General features: G+C 43.9%; 1 protein-coding gene across 1 annotated transcript in view; it reads left to right on the top strand.

Moving 5' to 3' along the window:
- The window catches only part of LOC116437360 (homer protein homolog 1-like), a 285,610-nt gene that overhangs the window by 66,764 nt on the left and 197,717 nt on the right, over positions 1-21,129 (top strand). Inside the window, exon 4 of the mRNA XM_032095030.1 lies at positions 6,551-6,643. Within this exon, the coding sequence (XP_031950921.1) occupies positions 6,551-6,643 (93 nt within the window). The remainder of the gene's footprint in view (positions 1-6,550; positions 6,644-21,129) is intronic.

Genomic DNA, 21,129 nt, shown 5'->3' with positions numbered 1-21,129 from the left:
CCTGCCTTTCAACACTGGGTTGTCCTTGTCAGTGAAAACATTTTGATTTTTTCATCTGTCCTTTCCTTCACTCTTTCCTTGCTCTCCCCAAGAGATACTTACTTCCTTCTTAATTGCAGTTGTTTCAATCCCAGTCTTTTGCTGCCCTCATACTGATGTCTAGAAGTTTTCAGTATGCCCTTGGCTCAAAACTTTACATTGTTGTTGAAAAAATAATCTGAAAAGCTACAGTATTTTAAGTACGTTTGATTAGCAGTTACTCAGATTGTTGTGATTTATGAAAAATACACAGATTTATTGAGAAAAATTCTGAGTCACGGGCCTTTTCAGAAGCTTATGGTGATGAATCTTCAGGACCTTTTCAGTAAACTGTTTCCCTTGTATTATATCTTAATTATAAAATTGTGATTTTCATGTGAATTAAAATTGCTGATAAATGCTACTAAAATTCATAAAGGCAAAATTTTTTGTGTTATTGTGAAATTAACAAGCATATTTGATGGAGGGAAAATAAACAATTATTCAACTGCTGGAGTTGGTAGATATATTCATCTTGGAATCAGAAAAACTGAATTAGAAATCCTGGATCTGCTGTGCAGCTTCTGAGAAATCACATCTGTCTTCTGTTTATTCTCTTGTGTCTCAGCTCATATTACTAAGTCTCATTTCTGTGCACTGGCACTATAGTCAGATTTACCAGAGTGCTCTTTAGTACACCTAGCATTGTAGGACATGAAATCTAATAAGGTACTACTGGATATTAGAATAGTGCTAGCAAAAAAAACCTATATTAATGGTTTTGTTCAGAAACAGGTTGCTTCTAGAAGTTGCCTTAAAAGTTGATTCTGAAACTTTTTTCTGTACTTGGTTTATCAAAGTCCCAAAGTGAACAGCTGTGTTGTATGTAATTTCTTTTGCAGCAGTGTCTTTGGGCCCCGATGAAATATTTCAAGTTCCAGGGAACAAAAGACAGAGTGCAAACCACAAAAAATGTAGTCTAGTCTGTGTCTGACATCAACAGGTTAATGAAGCAAACAATCAGAGCAGAGATAATAAGTCATGTCTTCTAATAAGCTGGTTATTCTCAGATCATTGTCTGCTTAGCAATGCTGCTCTAAACAAGCAGATGATTTCCAAAGCATATATCAAGTGTTTGAATTTTGGACCATTCCTCTTTGGTTCGTGTGCCTTTGTCCCCCTAAACTGATTACTAGGGTAGAGTGAAACAGTGGTAACCTTTTTCTGGACGATTATTGAGACTGTGAGAATTAGTGGAGCAAGACTATCCAGTATAAAGTCACTCTAATCAACTTCATATGCAAACAGTATAGAAGAAAATTAATTAAACATTTGTTTATCTTCTTTAGACCTTTTCTCAATGTCAGACCACAAATTCACCTCAAGATTGTTCTATCAGGACTCAGGCAAAAGTCAGTGATACCTAAAAGATGATTCTTATGTTGAAGGATATTCTTTTCACAAGATCAGGATTTCTGAGCAGAGTCCCTCTTGCTGCTGTAGTAGGAGAAACAGAATGCCCTATGATATTTAGAGAAATCTGAGGCTAATTTCTGAAACAGAATATAAATCTGTGCTTTTGATAGTATCCTGCTGTATGGAAAGAAATATTCCTTGTCAGGATTGCTATCTGTTTTATACCTTTGAATTAGTTGGCATGATTTATTCCAAATAACTAGAATATGCTAAGTGCCAAAAGGACTAGCACAGGTACTAGTGAGATCCTCCTGTAGTCTCCCCCCACAATTTTTCCACCTCTTCCTTAAATTTTTAATCCTCCAGAGAACCCTTCCTTTCATATAATGAGATATCATCTTTGTTATTTAATAATTTTATCAAGATATTACCTCAGGGAATTCTAGTAATTTTTTTAATATTTCCACTACGTTAGACTTGTTGGCTCTTTCTTAGAATGTTATCAATTTATCTATTTGTGGTGGTTTGACCCTGGCTGGCTGCCAGACAACCACCAAAGCTGCTCACTCACTCCCCTCCACAACTGGACAGAGGAGCGAAAATATAACTAAGGGTTCATGAATTGAGATAAGGACTGGGAGAGATCACTGTCATGGGTTAGCAAGCATAGCCCTGGAAGTGAGTCTTGCAAAGAGGTGCTTACAACTTTCTTTATGACCTGACAGAACCTATCAACTGGCTAGTTCAAATATTGAAAATTTTTTAAGCCACTTAGAATTTTGACCACCTCTGTGGTCCACATTTAAGAATGGAGAAACCCTGGGAAGCGCTCTCTCTTGCTTCTGGCTGGGGCACAGGTAACTGGGCTGGGCCGGTACAGGGCCCAGTGGGCCCTGCCGGGCCCTGCCGAGTCTGGGCCAGGACCTGCTCAGGCTGGGCCTGGGCTGGGACACAGCCATCCTGGAGCCGTGAGGCCCTGTTCCACCCGTGGCCCCCCCACAGCCCTGCTACGTGCAGACAGCACGGCCCTGCTCCGCCCCCTCCAGTGCGGCCAAAGATTCAGCTGAAGCTGCTCTGCTGTCCGGCAAAGATCATGTGACCTACAGCGATAAGCAAAATTCCAGCTGCAAGGCCCAGGTGAGATTAACCCTTTTAGTGCTGTAAGTTTCCTCCAGAACAGATGGAGCCTGCAGACATTACATAAAGAAAGAAGAGCTGAAATCCTGAGGGAGGAGAAAGAGGAGATGCTTAAAGCTGAAATTCTGTTGTAAAGCTATGGTGGTGATGGACTACGATATATCAGAGTACCCGTTGTAATTTCATGAAGGCATGGGGGTGGAGAGTTCAACTTGTGAGCAAAAGCACCTGTGTTGGAATAAGCAAATGCTGAAGCAGCTGTAATTTGATGAGAAGTTTGAATAGGGAGAGATGGAAGTGATGAGGACTCTTGCTCCAATTGGAAGGAGAAGACCTCTGTTCCTAGAGATACTCCCAGAGATAGTCCTAGAAATGAAGATGACGAAGACCCTTGTCTCCCAGGAAAAGGGGAGGGCCTCTATTCTTAGAGATAAAATGCTCCCAGAGATGGGTGAAGAGAACTTTTGTTTTTGAACAGCTCAACCTTAAAATGGTACCCCAGTAGCTCAAGATCAAGCAACCTCGAAAGCAGTTGTGGGAAAAGCTGTAAAGTTGGGGGAAGGGACTCTCACATGCGAGCAGAGAACCAACCCGGGCGGCTGTCTCGTGATACTGAAGCCATGAGAGAATTTCTTGTGGGGATGTCTCCATAGCATGAGCAAGAAAGACTCCTCTCCCTAAGCGAACTGAACAAGGTTATTATGGAAATGGTAAACTGACTGAACATCCCAAGGGTTGTCTTTTTACGGTGGGAGAAGGGAGAAAGGTGGAGGGAGGAGAAGTGTTCTGAAGGTGTGGTATGATTTTTTTTTTTTTCCTTTCCTTCTTTTAGGTCTGTTAATAAACTTCTTTATATTCTTTCAAGTTTTGTGCCTGCTTTGCTTTCTCCTAATTCTTATCTCACAGAAGGTAAATAGTAATGAGTATTTTGGACCAAACTTCTACAATCACTCATCAAATACCATCACGGGCAAAACAGGCTCAACTTAGAGATATTACTTGAATTTATTACTAACAAAACCAGAGCAGGATAATGAAAAGTAAAATAAGACCCTTGAAAACACCTTCCCCCCACCCCTCCCTCCTTCCCAGCTCTACCTCCTTCCCCAGCAGCACAGGGAGATGTCGAATGGGGGTTATGGTCAGTTCATCACCTGTGGTTTCTCCCACTGCTCAGGGAGTAGTCCTTCCCCTGCTGCACCATAGGGTCCCTCCCACAGGAGATAGTTCTCCATTAACTTCGCCAATGTGAGTCCATCCCACTGCTCTAGTGTGAGTCTTTCCCATGGGCTACAGTTCTTCACAAACTGCTCCAACATGGGTTCCTCTTCCATGAGGTGCAGTCCTTCAGGCACAGCCTGCTCCAGCATGGGTCCCCCACAGGGTCACAAGTCCTACCAGGAAACCTGCTCCAGTGTGGACTCCTCTCTTTATGGGTCCACAGGTGCCTGTCCAGGAGCCTGCTCTGTAGGAGCTTGGGTGGGTTGGACGGTCGGGACAGAGACGAGAGATCTCTGAAGTCAGATCTTGGAACATGCGGTTTATTGCAAAGGGCGTGGGTACAGGGGCACTGCTTAGAGCTGCCAGCCGCAGCTCGGAGCAGGCCCAAGAGAGCAAGAATATAAAAGTAAGAGCAAGTAGGTAAGAGCGGAGTAAGAGTGAGAGAAGAGAGAGTAAGTAAGGGGGTAGTAAGTAAAAAGGGCCGAAGTTCTCGTTACAATACAATAAATCATCTTCTGTACTGAATATTCTAATTTTCACTAGCCAATCTAGTACAAGATACAAATCCTATAGCATTTACATACAGCCTATAAGAGTTCTTATATTACCATAGAGTGTTACATTTTAACTCCTAAAAACTACTCTTTGGACCCCTTCTGCTGAGCTAGTAGGGTCTGCTCTGACCCTTGGACCTGCCTGCAAGCAGAGGGTATTGTTCAATCAAGAGGGGATTACCTTCAGTCGGCCATACCATTGTTTTCCAGTTGTTCAGTAACTAAGACTTGGTATCTCAAAGGTGGCCTTCATTTCGATGTCGCTTATAGTTTTCATATTCCCAAAATCTTTTGTCAGGCAATCATATTTATAAGGCTTTCCTGTTTCATCTTCCCCAACACTGCTCCAGTGCAGGCTTCCCACAGGTTCATAGCCCTCTCTCGAACATCCACCTGCTCCAGCATGGGTCTCCTCCACAGGCTGCAGGTGGATGTCTGCATCCCCATAGTCCTCCATGGGCTGCAGTGGCACAGCTGCTTCACCATGGTCCTCACCACGGGCTGCAGGGGAATCTCAGCTCCAGCACCTGGAGCATCTCCTCCCCCTCCTTCTCCACTGACCTTGGTGTCTGCAGGGTTGTTCATTTCGCATATTCTCAGTCCTCTCTTCTCTGAGTGCAATTACCTCCATGCAATAACATTTTTACCTTCTTAAATATGTTATCACAGAGGCATTACCACCATTTCTGATTGGCTTGGCTCTGGCCAGCTCTGGGTCTGTCCTGGAGCCATCTGGCATTGGCTTTGAAAACCTGGCCATGCAAACCCAATACACTAATTTTATTTTTTTTTAACAATTTCTACTACTGTGATACAGAAGATTCTATTTACTGCCTTCTATGTCTTCAGCCATTCTAAATCTCAACATTATGTTTGCTCACTTACCAATCCTCTGGTCCTAAAGCTGATTTAAATAATAGGTTATCCATTAGATTTTGTGGTCTATCTACAACTCTTGAATAAGTATAATGAAGTTCTGGTCATCTATTGCCAATTTTATTATCTGTTCTGAGACCTTTTTTGATACTGAATTAGAGTTTCTGGATGGTATATTTTGTCTCCTTCTATATTTAGGAAACATGCTTTTAAATAACCTGACAGACAAAATATAGGATACCAGTGGTAAGAAATGATACTTCCTCAAAAACTAGGTTTTTTAGATCTTGAACAGCAAGTGAAGTTCTGATTGAAAATAGTTGAGGAGATTGAGTTAAACAAAGGTAGTCTTCATCCCTTTTGAATACATGCAGTGCAAAACAATTTCTTTGTATGCTGCTGCTGGAGAGATTTAGAAGGTGTTGGTGAAGTTTCCAGTGTTTTTGCAGAATAATTTCAGTCTTGAACTGATCATAATAAGATCATGTTCTGTATAAAAGCAGTAGAAGCCAAAATGAATGTTTAGTTACTATAGTAGTTAGTATAGTATCAAGCTGAGATCTATGAAGCCAAATTTTTCTCTAGCCAGAGAATCTAGGCCCTATTCCTAATAAATTGATTTAATTTATCAATTTTAAAAATGCATATATTTCTAAATTGCTGCTTTAGCTATTTTCTGTAAGATGTACGTGTAGCAGAGAAATCAAGCTTCATAAGGCATTTCAATGTGAAATTCTTGAATTTAGTGTTTGGTATATTCGAGTGTTCAGTTCAATTAATTTATTAACTTGATTCATGTCAATCAACAATCAAGAAATGAACTTGACTCAATATTCCTACTGCTGCTTTCTAAATTAGCTACCAAAATGATAAATGCTGTTAAAATTTGGGAAGAAATTGATATTGTTTCAGTCATGAAAGAATGAAGCCCATTGAAGGCTCTAGGCTAATAGTGACCATAGTGGGTTTCAGAACCAGATCATTTGTTGTCAAGAAAACAGTAAAACCTGAATCTGAAAGTAGCTGTGCAAGGCATCTTATCATGATTATATGCCATATGAGGTGGTTTTTTTAAACACTATCAGCAACAAATAAAACTTTGTTGCATCATAAATTTCCTGTCATATAAACAGAGTACATTATGTCTGAAAGGTATGTCACTGTGTAGCTATATTAAATAAATATCTAATGAGAAAAATTTAAAAAATTCTACTGTCAGAATTTGACTTTGTAAAATATTAACTGCAGCATTCTGTTCTGCATGTAATATAACAACTTCACACCTACTCTTTCTCTTTTTCCTTTTTTTTTTGAACGTGTACCTTCAGTTTGCAGAAAAATTTCAGGAATTCAAAGACGCTGCACAACTAGCAAAGGAAAAATCCCAAGAAAAGATGGAGCTAACAAGCACACCCTCTCAAGTGAGTCTTATTGCCTGATTCAAGCCTAGTACTTCATAGTCTGTGTTACCGTATCTTTTACACGTTGTATTAAAAACGAACAGAGTACTTCACAGTTTCCTTGAATCTTCTCATCAGTCAGCTAGAAGTGTCAAGAAGTCTAAAAATGCATTTAATATACTTTGCAGAAGTGTCAAAGGGGCTTGCTTTAATATGAAATTGTACTTTTGTTTATTCCCATCTTTCTTTGAGTTTTCCCCAGAAAATATGAGTAAAGATGGTGAGCAGTTATGTAAGTCTATAGTAAAGACCTTTTATGTTTTTTCTTACTGTATCTATGAAACCTCAGGCGATGCACTCATTACAACAAAAACTGAAGTTAAAACAGCAAACTATATTTACTTATTTCCTCCTGTTGTAGTATTCATTTGTGAAATGTGTTGAAGGAAGATGGCAAACTGAGGTGTGGATTCTGGGGTTTTATTGTTAGCCATGTTGTAACAGAAGAATTTATAAAAGACATCTCAAAATATGAACTGAGTTAATATAGACCTAACAGGAAATCAAATTAATATAGTCAAATTTACATTAGTCATGACTAAAATTAATTTACTTGAAAATGGATGCTTTGAAATTACTTTGAAAAAATACATTTTATGAGGCTTTTATGCCCCTCCCCTCTAGTGTTTCTGGCTGCGTGTGTAGCTATTTGCTTTATTTTAAGCAATAGAAAAGACAAAAATAGTTTCTCCTCTTGGAGGATGAAGCAGCTTTAAAACTACAGCAGGGGTTCCTGAGCTGAGTAGGATTCATACAGCTGAGTCTTTTTTTTTCTGGGGAGTTGTCTTGGTTTGAAAGACAGGTGCCTGCCAAGGAAGGCGGGAACCTCCCTTGGAATGGAAAATATGACCCCCTACCCTCCAAATTATTATAACTTTGAAATTAAGGGGCTTTCAGGCAAAGATATGGGAGAAGGAATAACAGTTCTTTACTAGAATATATATATAAATACATATATATAACAAGGCAAACAAACAAAACCAACAGCAACAACAAACAGGAAAAAACAGAGACCCAATAACAGCCTCTCTGGGCTGTCAAGCACTTTCTCCTTTGGTGTAGTTATGGTCACAGCCGACAGGGGCACTTTTGGTTCTCGGCTGGGCAGGGCAGGTGCAATGATTCCCCCACAGCTGCAGGGGGTGCTGTGTTGCGAGCTCAGCTGCCTGTCCACACGGTAATGGGGGGTGAGCCGGCAGAAGAGATAGAAAAGGGGCTTCCTTTGCAAATTCACGGGGGGCAGCTGGTCCCGGTGCCCATCCAGATGGTGAAATGGACTGTAGCTGGGACCTTGGAGCAGCAGGCTCCAAGGAGGGGAGCATGCCCGGGGTGGCAAACAAAGTGGAGCAAAACCTCCGAAGCCATAGCAGGAGCCACGGGGAGGCTGGGCGGACACAGGATGTCAGGTTAAAGTGTAACGAAAAAGCCCGAAGCAGCAGCAGAAAACAGCGGGGCTGGGCAGTGGCAGACAGGCTTCCGCAAGCAGCCGGAAGACACTCCCTCCGGAGGGGGTTGGGGGTTGGGGGTCGGGGTCCCCTTCTCAGTGAGGTCATGTGTTGAAAAGGTCCCAGTTCAACAGCTGCTCTTGCATGCAAAGGCTCACCCACGATAAGGAGAAGCAGGGGGGGACAAAAACTCTGCAGTGGGAGCACAAAAACTCTGCAGTGGGAGCAAATCCTCTGGGCAGCAACAGTCCAGCACCAAAACCCCACCTGTCTCCACTCTGATCCTGAGAGAGAGACAGCGAGGAGCTGAGCCCAGTCCCTCACCCCCCAGCCAAAATCTCGAGGTATCTCTGCCTTTCCCAAGAGAAAACCCCCCAGCTAAGAGATGATAGCAAACTGCACCCCTTCCCCCTTCCCTGGCCACATCTTTTGTCTCTTAAGTATCCGTTGTTCCCATCTCTTAGGCAACAAATGGGAGAAAAATTCCATGAGAGAAAGAAAAAAAAGGAAAAATCCTAACCTCCAACAGGAGTGTATCTTCATTCATTGAATTAGTGCATCTTTTGAGTGCTTTGCACTGCAGTATGCTCATGGTCTTTGATGTAACAAGAATGGCAGGCAGTTTGCAACATGCTTGCGGGAGCTCAGGACTTCTGAACAATGAATCAATGTGATTTCGCAGAAGCCATTTATTGTTTACATTATACTCTACTTATGCATTTTACAACTACTGTACACACGATCACACATTACTTGATTGGTCCCTCTATCTTGTCCACGCGCCCTGCATGCACTTTTCAGAAAATATGATTGGTTCTAGTCCAGTGCAGCACAGTCCTTCTTTATCTATTTCTTGCTGTCTTGGTATTCTGCTTCTCAGCTTCTTCTTTCCCAATTTAATGCAGTTTACATTTCAGTAACCTTGATGAATTCCTGAGGGCTCTGATAAGAAGAACTGAAGATGGTTTGGCTGGGGCACACTAACAGGGTTCAAATACATTACAACAATTCCCCCTTTTTCTTCTTGCACCAGCCAAACCCTTTTTTTCTATGTTTTCCACCAAGCGGATCGCCTATTTCATTATATATGGAATAACACAAAGCAATACAGTAATGGCTAATAGTAATTACAAAGCTCCCTTCACAATTCTTACACCCGTGCCCATGTGCCAATAACAAAAATCTATAACAGTTCTATTCTGCAATGTACTATGTCTAATACTATCTACATCAGTGAATATTTGATTTAACTGTTTGACTGTCCAACATCTCAACTTATTAAGCATAACCAGAGCTTGAGCAGCAGCAACACCTAAAGTAAAAAATAAGAAACAATGTTTAATTATCGGTAATATTAGGGATCGGAGTGTCCTTCTCAAGCCAAGGGCGAATCCATTTCGCTGGTATCCATCGGGGTCCTTTATCTATAATGACACAAGCATAACCCCTTCTCCCCATTAATAACTCCACAGGTCCTTCCCATGACCCTGACATAGGATTTTTAAACGTACTTTTGGTCGGTGCTGTATCAATTCAGAATCCTGCTGCAAACCTGAGTAATGTGTTAACGCTGGTGGGTCACTGCAAGTACCTACTAACCATAGATGATTCATAACATAAACTGCTTTCAGTACTCTATCCTGCAGGCTCAGCCCATCCTCTCCTTTGTTTATCAAGCAGCCCTTTCAGTACCTGATGTGTTCTTTCAATTATGGCTCGTCCGGTAGAGTTACCTGGAATGCCCGTGCTATGCCTCACTCCCCAAAGAGCCAAGAAATCTTGGGTTCATTGGGCTATATAACCTGACCCATTTTCTGTCTTGATTTCCTGAGGCAAGCCCGTTACAGCAAAACAGCCTCGCCAGTGTCAAATGACAAAACGAGACCCTTCGCTTGTCATAGGAGTGGCCCAAACCATGGCCGAAAAGGTATCTATAGTTACATGAAGGCGTTTGAAGTGACCAAAAGGGTCATAGATAATCACATCAGTTTGCCATAATTGCAGAGGCCCTAGGCTGCGAGGGTTAACACCAGGACCCAATCCACCAATCATACCCTGACATTGTGGACAGGTTGAGACAATTCCTTGAGCAGCAATATTCCAAATTGTTTGTGTAAAACCTTTGTGCGTTGGTGAAAAAACTCATGAGTCCTTCTGGCTTGGCCAAACTTATCAGTATTGGGAGAAGCAGAGGCCCAAAGTGGTGCCACCAATTGGTCAGCCTTCTCGTTTCCCAAGGCCAGACCTTCTGTTAATCCAGAGTGACTCCGTATATGGGGAATAAAATAATCCTGCTTGCGAGAATTAAGTAACTGCCATAGCTGCACAAAGAGTTGCCACAACCGCCGGCTTTGAGTTTCTTTCAGTAATGATCGCTCCATGCGCTCAACAACACCTACTACATAAAGAGAATCAGAAACAATGTTAACAGGATCATTTGGCCATTTTTCAAATACCCGGATAACAGCACTCAACTCAAGAACCTGCAAAGAGTCTCCTGGTCCCTCAAGGATTTCACTGAGCCATTTGCCTTTGTCCTGCCAAGTCAGACCTGCTTTAGAAGTCTTTCGACTGGCATCAGTGAAAACTGTGAGGCCTTCTACAGGTTGCTTTGATAACCAAAGGTGCCGGTTTGGTCAAATCTAGAAATATATCCTCTGAGAGAAGGCACAACCACCCCTCCCTCACCAGGTTCGGGAAAAATAAATTTTCCTCGAAGGAAAGTGAAAGAGACAAAAACTATTTATTTAACAAACACATAGGAAAAGGATAATACTGCTAAATCATAAAACCTCTTGCCCTGCTGAGAGAAACCTGGGAAAATTTCAGAGTCCTTCCGTAGATCTCTCTCTCCCCCTCCTTGGAGCTGGGACGGGGTGGTGGGGCCACCTCCAGGGCCAAGGCCTTGGTGGAAAGTCCTCCCAATGTATTCTGATGTTGAAACCGTCCAGCAGAGAGAAAAGGGAAAAAAACAAAGTCCCAGGAAAACAAAAGTTCAACTCTCCGAAGGGAAAAGAGCTGAGGAAAAAGCTGCCGAAAGCTGACTGGAAAGAAAAGCAAGCCAGATGCTTCCCTTCTGTCCTGATCTCCTGCCGCAGCTGGAAAAAAAGTCTCTATCTCTGTGTGACCTTGAACAAGCTGCAAACTGCTTTGAAAAAGTTTTGCTCAGTTTTTCCTTCCCCGTCTCAGGCTCAGTTTAAAGGCATAGAAAGGCACAAAAATTAATTTCTGGGCATAGGGCAGCTATATGGGATACACATCATAAAGTCACCCCAAGACACCAAGGTAGTTCTTCGACCTGTTGATGTAAAGAAAAGAATTTATGAGGGGGAAAATGAGTACTAATGAGACCTGGAAAATTCAACAATGCCCATTGTAAGGTGTCTGAATTCTGTAATGACCATTGCAAGTAATCCTTAGTTAATGGAAGAAGAATATTTTGGGGTTCCATTCCTGCAATTTACAATGTTCATTTCCGTGCCTTGACCACAATTTTTGCTATAGCCTCCATTCGCATAGTCACAGATTTACCCAAATTGAATGGTAAAAACACCCACTCTAAGATCTTTCGTGGCTGTTTAGCCTGGCCATCCCACTGCATCAGCATAGCCATCACATGTTTTTACTTATTCAACACAGCCAAGGACAATGGCAAAGTAGGAGGGCAACGATTTGCAAAGGAATTACCCAATTTAGTAGCAATTTCAGTAAGAGCCTTCTGTTGTTTTTCAGTCAGCTCGCTCAGCAAATTGGCCTGACTTCCCCTTTTCAATAATGGCATTAGTGGCTCAAGGTCTTCATTGGTTATGCCACAGGTACTACGAATCCATTGTACGTCCCAAATTAATTTTTGAGCATCTGTCGAAGTCTGAATTTCCATACAAATTGTTAATTTTTGGAACCGAATTTGGGCTTCAGTGATAAGCATTCCCAGATATTTTTATGGGGCCTGCTGTTGAACTTTTTCAGGGGCAATTTGAAGGCCTGCCTCCTGCAATTGTTGCTGTAAGGAAGGTAGCAGGTTTGCTACGTCTATATGTTCCTCTGCTATCAGAATATCATCCATGTAATGATAGATAAGATACTGTGGATACCGTTTTCTCAATGGAGCTAGTGCCCAGGAAACATACAATTGGCACATTGTGGGAGAATTACGCATCCCTTGTGGCAACAAAACCCACTGATACCTCTTTGCTGGCTCTGCCTTGTTAATGGATGGCACTGAGAAGGCAAACTTCTCACTATCATCCTCGTGCAGAGGGACTGTAAAAAAGCAATCTTTTAAGTTGATAATTAACAGTTGCCAATTGACAGGTGTCTTGGTTTTGAAAGATAGGTGTCTGCTAAGAAAGGCGGAAGCCTCCCTTGAAATGGCAGATGTAACCCCTTTCCCTTCGAGATATAATTTTGAAATCAAGGGCCTTTAGGCAAAGATGTGGGAAATAGGAATAACAGTTCTTTACTATTATATATCTATATGTGTATAACCAGTCAAACAAACAACAATAACTATGGCAGTAACAGCAAACAATCACAAACCCAGTCCCAGCCTTCTCGGCTGTCAGGCCCTTTCCCCTCAGGTGCAGTTCTGCTCGCAGCCGGCAGGGGCGCTGGTGGCTCCCGGTGAGCAGGGCAGGTGTGATGGTTTCCCCGCGGCTGCAGGGGGCGCTCCGGAGCGAGCTCAGGGAGCACGCAGCAGTGGTGGCCCAGGACCCTGGGGAAGGATGGAACAAAGGCTTCACAAACCCCAGACGGCTGGCCCGGTGTCCGGCTGGAGCGTTGGGAACAGCAGGCTGGAACAGCAGGCTGGAACGGCAGGCTGGAGCAGCAGGCTGGAGTTGCAGGGATGAGCACAAATCCTGGAGGACAGACGAGATGTATCCAAACGGGGAACCCCCCCAGAGGTCGGGCAGGCAGGGTGAGCACGGCTACAGCATAGCGAAGGCTCAAAGCAGCAGTGGGGCAGGGCGGCCACCGCCCGGCCTCCAGCAGGGCAGGGAAAGTGGCTTTGGGATCCCGGTGTTGTTTCCAGCAGAAAGAAAAACGGCCGAAAAGAAAAAGAACCAGCAGCTCCTTTCTCTGCAGCTTCTCTCTCCTGACGTTGAGAGTGAACTGACCCCACACCCAGGTGAAACAAAGGAGTAGCCAGGCCCACCCCACCCCCAATGGGCAGCTCTTTTGTCTTCCTTAAGTACAGCCATTTGTCCCCTAGCAACATGCATATGGGAAAAAATTCCTTTAACAGTAAAAAAAAAAAGTAGGACTAAACTAAAACCCCAAGAACAGGTAACGTTGATGGTGAGGGTAGGCCAGGCTGCAGGGGTCCCATTTCCTGCATTACAGAATTAATGGCTCGGAGGTCATGTAATAATCGCCATTTCCCTGATTTCTTAGGGATTGTAAAAATGGGCGTGTTCCAGGGCCTTGTAGAAGGAATGATATGCCTCCTTTTCAATTGATCCTCAACCAGTTCATTAACAAGGGCAAGCTTTTCTTTAGATAGCGGCCATTGATCAATCTATATTGGCACATCTGTTAACCATTTTAATTTTAGGATTGGCTGCCCTTCAATGGCCACCGCTAAAAACCCTCATTGGTGAGACAGAAACCCATCTGACTCAGTGCATCCCGTCCCAACAGCCAGATTGTTGTATTCATCATGTAGGGTTTCACCTGGGCACAAACATGTGCTTCTTCCTCAATCCACACTGTTAAGAGGGTTTTACTAACTTGAGTCATTCGCACGCCCCCCACATCCATAACCGGTGTTTCCAGAGTATTCAGAGGCCATGTTGCAGGCCATGCAAATGAAGGAACAATGGTGACATCTGACCCTGTGTCCAACAATGCGGCTGTTGTTGACAGGGTTCCTCCATCGGAGTACTGAAAAGTAATGGGTTTAATTTGTTTATCTCTCGATAATGGCAACGTAAACATTACCTCAGGGGTTCCTGTCGACCCAAAACCTCCATCCCCCCTTTACATGATCCCTTGTCTAGGGACCTGGGCTTTAAAAGGAACTAACTGAGCCAATCAGGTACCTTTTGGAATGTGGATAGGTGGTCTCAATGTTTGTACCATTATTCCAATATTGCCCAAGTAATCTGCATCAATTAGACCAGGGAAGACAAAAATGCCTTGCTTTGATGTGGATGATCTCCCTGTCAGCAGGGCACTAAGCCCATACCCCAAAGGCCCATTCACCATTGATGGAATGACCTGTACATCAGTGTTTTGCAGGGTTATTTCTATTGCTGTTGCCAAGTCCACTCCCATGTTTCCTGCTGTTGCTGAGTTGAGGATATCCAGGCAGCTGCCTGGTTGCGGAGGAACATTTGTGTCATTGTGCGTCCCCATTTCGCACTCAGTCCCTTGTTTCCCAACGGCCTTCCGTCTTTCTTGTACTTCGATCTGCATTCACTGGCCTGGTGCCCAAATTTATCACCTCTATCGCAGTTTCATGAGAAACCAGTAGATGTCGCTGTTACCTTACTTTCCTTTGCAGCTTTCTCCCAACACCGCTCTTTGTAATGGCCAGGTTTGCTGCCGTTAAAACATCTCTGGCGAGAATTACCTTTTCCTTGTTGGATCAGGGGCTTAAGGGCAACTGCCATTGCCTCTGCTAGGTAAACGGCTTTTTCCTCTGAAGTTCCAACTCTGGAACAAACTTCAACCATGTCCACCAAAGTGGCAGTTCGAGGCAAGGTTTGCAAGATCCTCTTACAGGTAGGGTTAGCATTTTCCACAGCCAATTGCATTCCCAAGGTGTCGCTGTTGTCCCCAGGGACGGCGAGAAACGACACAAGTCCAGGATAGGGTTCAAAGGCCAGAAATGGCTCTATTTAATTATATAATTCAGCTTTTATAGCTTTATTCGCAAGGGTGGCATAAAACCATTGGATGCTTGACCATCCGCCTCCCAGAGGGATTGGCTGAACGGCATAACACCCATTTTCAAAATATTTTTCCCAGTGAACCAAAACAAGACCTTGCAGGTGCAAGATAGAGTTAGTTTACAGAACAGTCTTTCACTGTTTCTCAGCTAAAGCATGAGAAAGGAAAACTTCACAAAATGCTTCAGCAGCGGGAAAATTCCTCTGCTCCTGCTCCTTAGCATCCACACCAAGGCAGTTTTTACATCTGGAGACATTCCCGCAACTCGATCAAGTGCACTTTTAAGATGATCTATGAAACTCATGAAAGTCTCCTTTGCCTCTTGCTTAATGGTTGTATAGGATGGTGACGGAAGTCCCATGTCTGGGACAGCACAGAATGCCTCCCGTGCTAGCTGCTGAGACTGCTGCAAAATTGCTGTATGTAAATGCGCCTGAGCTTGTGGGTTAGTTTTACTGCTGCCCCTTTCCCCAACATCATGTCTGGGGTGGCAAACTGCTGAGGGTCCCCTTGAGGGAGCTCAAGATTTTCAACCACGGCAGCATCTATACGCCTTTCCATGTCCGCTTGCCATAGCAGTCTCTGTGTGGGTTTTAAAAATATTTCTGCCAGCTTTCTACAGTCAAACGGAGTCATTAAACCACTAGTAAAAATATGGTCCAGAAAGGTTTGCACCTACGGGTTAGTTAATCCATACTGCATTACAGCCTTTTGCCCTTCTCGGACGAGCTTCCAATCCAGACCCACCCACTGGTGTTGGTTTGGATTACCGAGGGCAGCTATTACCGGGAACACTTGGGGAATAAACTCACCCTCAATCAAAGCCTCCCATATAATCCCTTGCCACCACTGAGCAGGATTGTCGGACACAGGGCAGCTCGGGGGTCCGCAGTCAGGACTTTCTTTTTTCCGCTCCGGGCCTCGAGCCGGGAGATCAGTCACTCTTTGCATTCCCTGGCTCTGGTCTAACTTTTGCCCCGGCTGGAATTTCCCTTCTTCCCCTTCTCACGGTTCTCCCCCCTTCTCTGTTTGCCAAACTGTTTCCTCGGCAGGAGTCACAGGGCGGATGGACCCCCCATCGGGGCCACCCCCCCGGGGAGCCGGGCCTCGCGATCCCCGTTGCCAACACGGTCTGAAAACTCGGCACCACGATACACAGATTTAGCAGTTGATTCAGTATTCTTTCTTCCGCCATCAGTAGTGGTTTTTGTTTTTCTCCTTCTTTCTCCTGCCGCCTATGCTCTTCAAAGAGGCGCAAACGCTCTGCCTTTGAATACCCGCCATTTGCATTTGAATCCCCGCTCTGACTAAGCCTCGGTGAATCAGAAGGCGATGGTGATATGCGGAAAAGACTCCACTACTGGAATAAGTAATAAAGTAGGTATGTTTATTCCAGCGCTGGGACGCATGGGGGATAGCTCCTCCAAAGTCATGCGTGCCAACAGCTGCATTCAGCTTGGTATATATCGGGTTACAAGTTCCATATTCATTAAGTTTCCCAATATGCCCATACATATTCATTACCTAGCCCCGCCTAGCCTCGCCTCGTATTACAATGAGCCCAAAAGTCATTTACATCCGCGTTGCACTTGCGCAGTGTTGTCTGGTGGTCGTGGGCAGGGGTCGCTGAGATGGATTAAGGGTCTTCCTCAGATGAAGTAAAGGGTCTTTCTCCTTCTGAACTTTTCACCTTGCTTCCCTGTGCATGCTCTTTATGTCCCTGGCCCAAGTCCAAACTTCAAGGCTGGTTTAAGTTAGTTTTAGGTTCGAAAACAGGATCTTTGGTCAAGATTCCTTCCCTTTATCAATAGTCTTATATCTTCTCATCCTGCTTTGGTAGGCACAATAAGTGTTGAGCAAGCTGTATGCATTGCTTTTAACAAACAACTTCTTAGCAAATCATTTAACCTCTGCTTCCCCATCCCCCCCTGATTCAATGGGGGTAGTGGGGGATACACACGCCCCCCCTAATGCTACTGTTAACTCTTCAGGGGATACCACGGGACATCTCGTAGGTAGTTCTGATGGCTGCGGAGAGGATAGCTCATCCACTTCCATTTTCTCTGGTTCCGGCGTGGGCTGCCGAGCCTGTAACTGTCTCTGGGGGTGCAGAAGGTAGGGACAGTATAACTGGGTCTACTCCCCCAAAGAATTCTCGTGCGTATGTCCGAAAGGCAGCCGCGGGACTGCCTGGCTCTAGACGGGCTGCTGCCCCTACCGCAGCTGTTTTTTCTGCTTCTATTTGCCTTAGCGCCGTTATTATTAACTTCCGTAGCATACTAAGTCCCTTAGTCTCTTTTAATCCATCACTTACGGCATCTCAGAGAGCGATTCCCAGCCTTTCCCACTTAAGAGTGCTGAGAACACTCCCTATGGGTGGCAAAAAATCCTCTCTCCCGACCCCATCTTAACAGTCTTTTCAAGACCTCCAGGTCATACTTAATATCTGTCTTGAAGAGAATATGCTGGAGGACCCTGAACGTGGCCTGTTCCTCTTTTGACAGTCCCTTCCTCATCCTCCAGCCCCCGGCCGCTCACCTCTTCGGGTGCACCTGCTGCAGCATATGTCTTCTGGAGCTCTTTTCCCAGGAGCTTTCTTCGGCTCCCCGAACTCCAACGGAGCCATCCTCCGACTCCCCCCGCCGCCATCCAGCCATGGCAGGCTCCGACTGGGGCCTCCCGCCTTTTCACTCCACAGAATCCCCTTAAGCATCCAAAGGGTCCGATCTGCTTCATTATCACAGCGTTTATCACGTCACGAGGTCACCAGCATGCGGGAGCTCAGGACTTCTGAACAACGAATCCATGTGATTTCGCAGAAGCCATTTATTGTTTACATTACACTCTACTTATGCATTTTACAACTACTGTACACGCGATCATGCATTACTTGATTGGTCCCTCTATTTTGTCCACGCGCCCTGCATGCACTTTTCAGAAAATATGATTGGTTCTAGTCCAGTGCAGCACAGTCCTTCTTTATCTATTTCTTGCTGTCTTGGTATTCTGCTTCTCAGCTTCTTCTTTCCCAATTTAGTGCAGTTTACATTTCAGTAACCTTGATGAATTCCTGAGGGCTCTGATAAGAAGAACTGAAGGTGGTTTGGCTGGGGCACACTATCAGGGTTCAAATACATTACAACACATGCTATATGAATAGGTTTATTGCCACCAGAAAGCTGCATCAGGCATATTTCCAAGAGAAGTCAGTGGAAACCACAAGAATACGAAATGAACCAACCTCATGTTTTCCCAATAGGCATTTTACCCAAGTGCTAGGTTGGCTTTTGCTGTTAAAGGGAAACTGCTTGCTCTACTGTAGCAGGAGAAAATAAGGCATAATTTTTTATTAGTTTTCTTGACTGTCTCTAAACTCTCCATAATTTCCATTAATAAATGCATAAATAATGGAAGTATTATAACCTAGTATACACTTGGACTTTAGAAACAGTGAAATGCTTCAGCCAGCCCTCTAGTTGCTCAATGTTATGGGCAGAAGAACTACTCTGTTTCTCTTTTAACATGATGATTAATAGTCTGCACTCAGAAGTTAAATCTGAAACTGTTGAATGGAGTGACTTATTTAGTTTGGACATAAATTTGAGCTACTCATTCAGAGACAAGATGCTTTTGTCTAGCAGTTGCCCAGGGTTAAAGCTTTTTCTTAATCTGTATGAGCTATTAATATTGTTTATTTTCCAGATTTCCCTTTATACTTGAAGCCTAGCATTTTATACTGTTGTCAGCTATAGAAATCTCAAGCAATTGTATAATATACATTGAGAACTGCAATTTATTTACTGCATACTTAGGAATAATTTAACATTCGGTCCTTACTTTTCATCTCTTGGCTTTTAGCTGTGTTAATAAGTTAGTGTGTTATTCCAAAAGATAGTTAGTGCAAGTGCTGACACATAGCAGAGTCGTCTTCACATCCTTAATGCTTCTCATTAGTTCTCCAGAAAGAAGTGTTTTTAGCAGATGAGAAGTGATGACTTCGCCACAGACTGCAGTGCTTCCATAGAGCTGGGGCTTATTTGAAGAAATTTATGTCTAGGGGAAAGACGGGTGCTTGGTACTGGGGAGGGAAGGTGGGACCCCAGAGACATTTGAAGGAGCACTTGTTATTTTGATTATTTGCCAAGAAGTGGCTGCAAGGCACTTAATTCCAGTGTTGCCTTTCTTAATCATTTTACTGCTCTTTTTTCCCTTTTATGTAGTGATCCTTTGCAGAGAGGGGAAGGAAAAGGAAGAAGAGATATTTTCAGTGGCCAGTCAAGACTTTGTAGGAACCTGGCTTTTAAAGGAAGTTATGACAAGAAAGGCATTGGGAGGTAGTGTGTGAGTAGTGAGCTCTATAACAGTAGCTCACTTACCTACAAGTGTCAATCCCTCTGCTGTCTTAAACTTGCAGATATCATTCTGCATTAAATTAATAATAGGAAGGAAGATACACCATATCAAAACTGTAAAATATACTTCTAAAACTTTCATAAAACGTGTTAAATTTCTTATGGTACTGCTTTAAAAAAATGCATTCTTTTGTTCATGTCATAAACTCCTGCATCTTACAGTGGTAAGCCACCCATGATCTATTTTCAGTTACAGGCTTGCCTATGCACTGAAAGTACAACACTTTCATCTGGAGTTCACTGAGTAGCATGAATCAATAGGCTGAAAACTCTGTGTGTACCACCTTTTTTTTCCTCCTTTATTTTTTAAACTAATGTTAATTAGGTTCAAGTACAGAACTAAATAGTGCAAGCTGTGGGGTTGCACCCAGTAGTGGTTTGGTCCAAAATACTCATTACTGTTTACCTTCTGTGAGATAAGAATTAGGAGAAATGCAAAGCAGGCACCAACCTTGAAAGAATATAAAGAAGTTTATTAACAGACCTAAAAGAAGAAAAAAAAATCATACCACACCTTCAGAACTCTCCTCCTCCCTCCACCTTTCTCCCTTCTCCCACTGACAATGTAAAAAGACAACCCTTGAGATGTTCAGTCTGTTTATCACTTCCATAATAACTTTGTTCAGTCCATTTAGGAAGAGGAGTTTCTCTGCTCGCATGCGAGTCCCTTCCTCCCAACTTGCAGCTTTTCCCACAACTGCTTTCGAGGGTCCACTCTCAAAGTTTTTTGGGGTACAATTTTAAGGTTGAGCTGTTCAGAAACAAAGGTTCTCTTCACCCATCTCTGGGAGCATTTCATTTCTAAGAAATCTCTGGGAGCATCTCTAGGGACTGAGGTTTTCTCCTTTCCCATTTGGAGCAAAAGTCGTCATCGCTTCCATCTCTCCCTGTCCAAGCTTCTCATGAAATTACAGCTGCATCAGCATCTACCTATCTCAGTGCAGGTGCTTTTGCTTACAAGTTGAACTGAACACTCCACCCCCCATATCTTCATGAAATTACAACGGGTACTCTGATATATCATAGCTTCACAACAGAATTTCAGCTTTAAGCATCTCCTCTTTCTCTTCCCTCAGGTTTTTAGCTCTTCACAGCACTAAAAGGGTTAATCTCACCTAGGCCTTGCAGCTGGAATGTGGCTTATCACTGTCGGTCACATGACCTCTGCCGGCCAGCGGACAGCGGTGCCTTGTTTGCTGGATCTCGGCCGCACTGGAGAGGCGAGCCGCTTTGGCTGCCCACAGCCCTGCTGTGGGGGGGTTTCACAGGTGGATCAGGGCCCGTCGGCTCTAGGATGGCCATGGCCCGGCCCGGCCTGGCCCGAGCAGGGCCTGGGCCGGGCCCACTGGCCCCCACACAGGGCCCGCAGCCACCTGTCCCAGCACCAGAAACGAGACAGAGAGGCTCTGCCTCAGAGTTTCCTATTCTTAAGTGTGCATCACAGAGGCGATCACAACTTTAAGTGGCTTAAAGAATTGTCCATATTCAAACTGGCCATCTGATAGGTTCTGTCAGGTCATAGAGGAAGCTGTAAGCACCCCTTTGCAAGAACATCACTTCCGGGACTATGCTAGCTAACCCATGACACACCCTCACCCCCATCAGTCTTACAAACAACTGAAGAACTGAAGTCTGAACCTCAGTTCTTTTTCTTTTTTTCCTAATACAGAATCTTTCTTCAGATATTACTTTTGAC

This window comes from Corvus moneduloides, chromosome W, assembly GCF_009650955.1.
Source record: "Corvus moneduloides isolate bCorMon1 chromosome W, bCorMon1.pri, whole genome shotgun sequence".
Taxonomy (NCBI): domain Eukaryota; kingdom Metazoa; phylum Chordata; class Aves; order Passeriformes; family Corvidae; genus Corvus; species Corvus moneduloides.
Note: the sequence above shows the minus strand (reverse complement) of the source record. Positions and strands in the feature narration are given on the sequence as shown.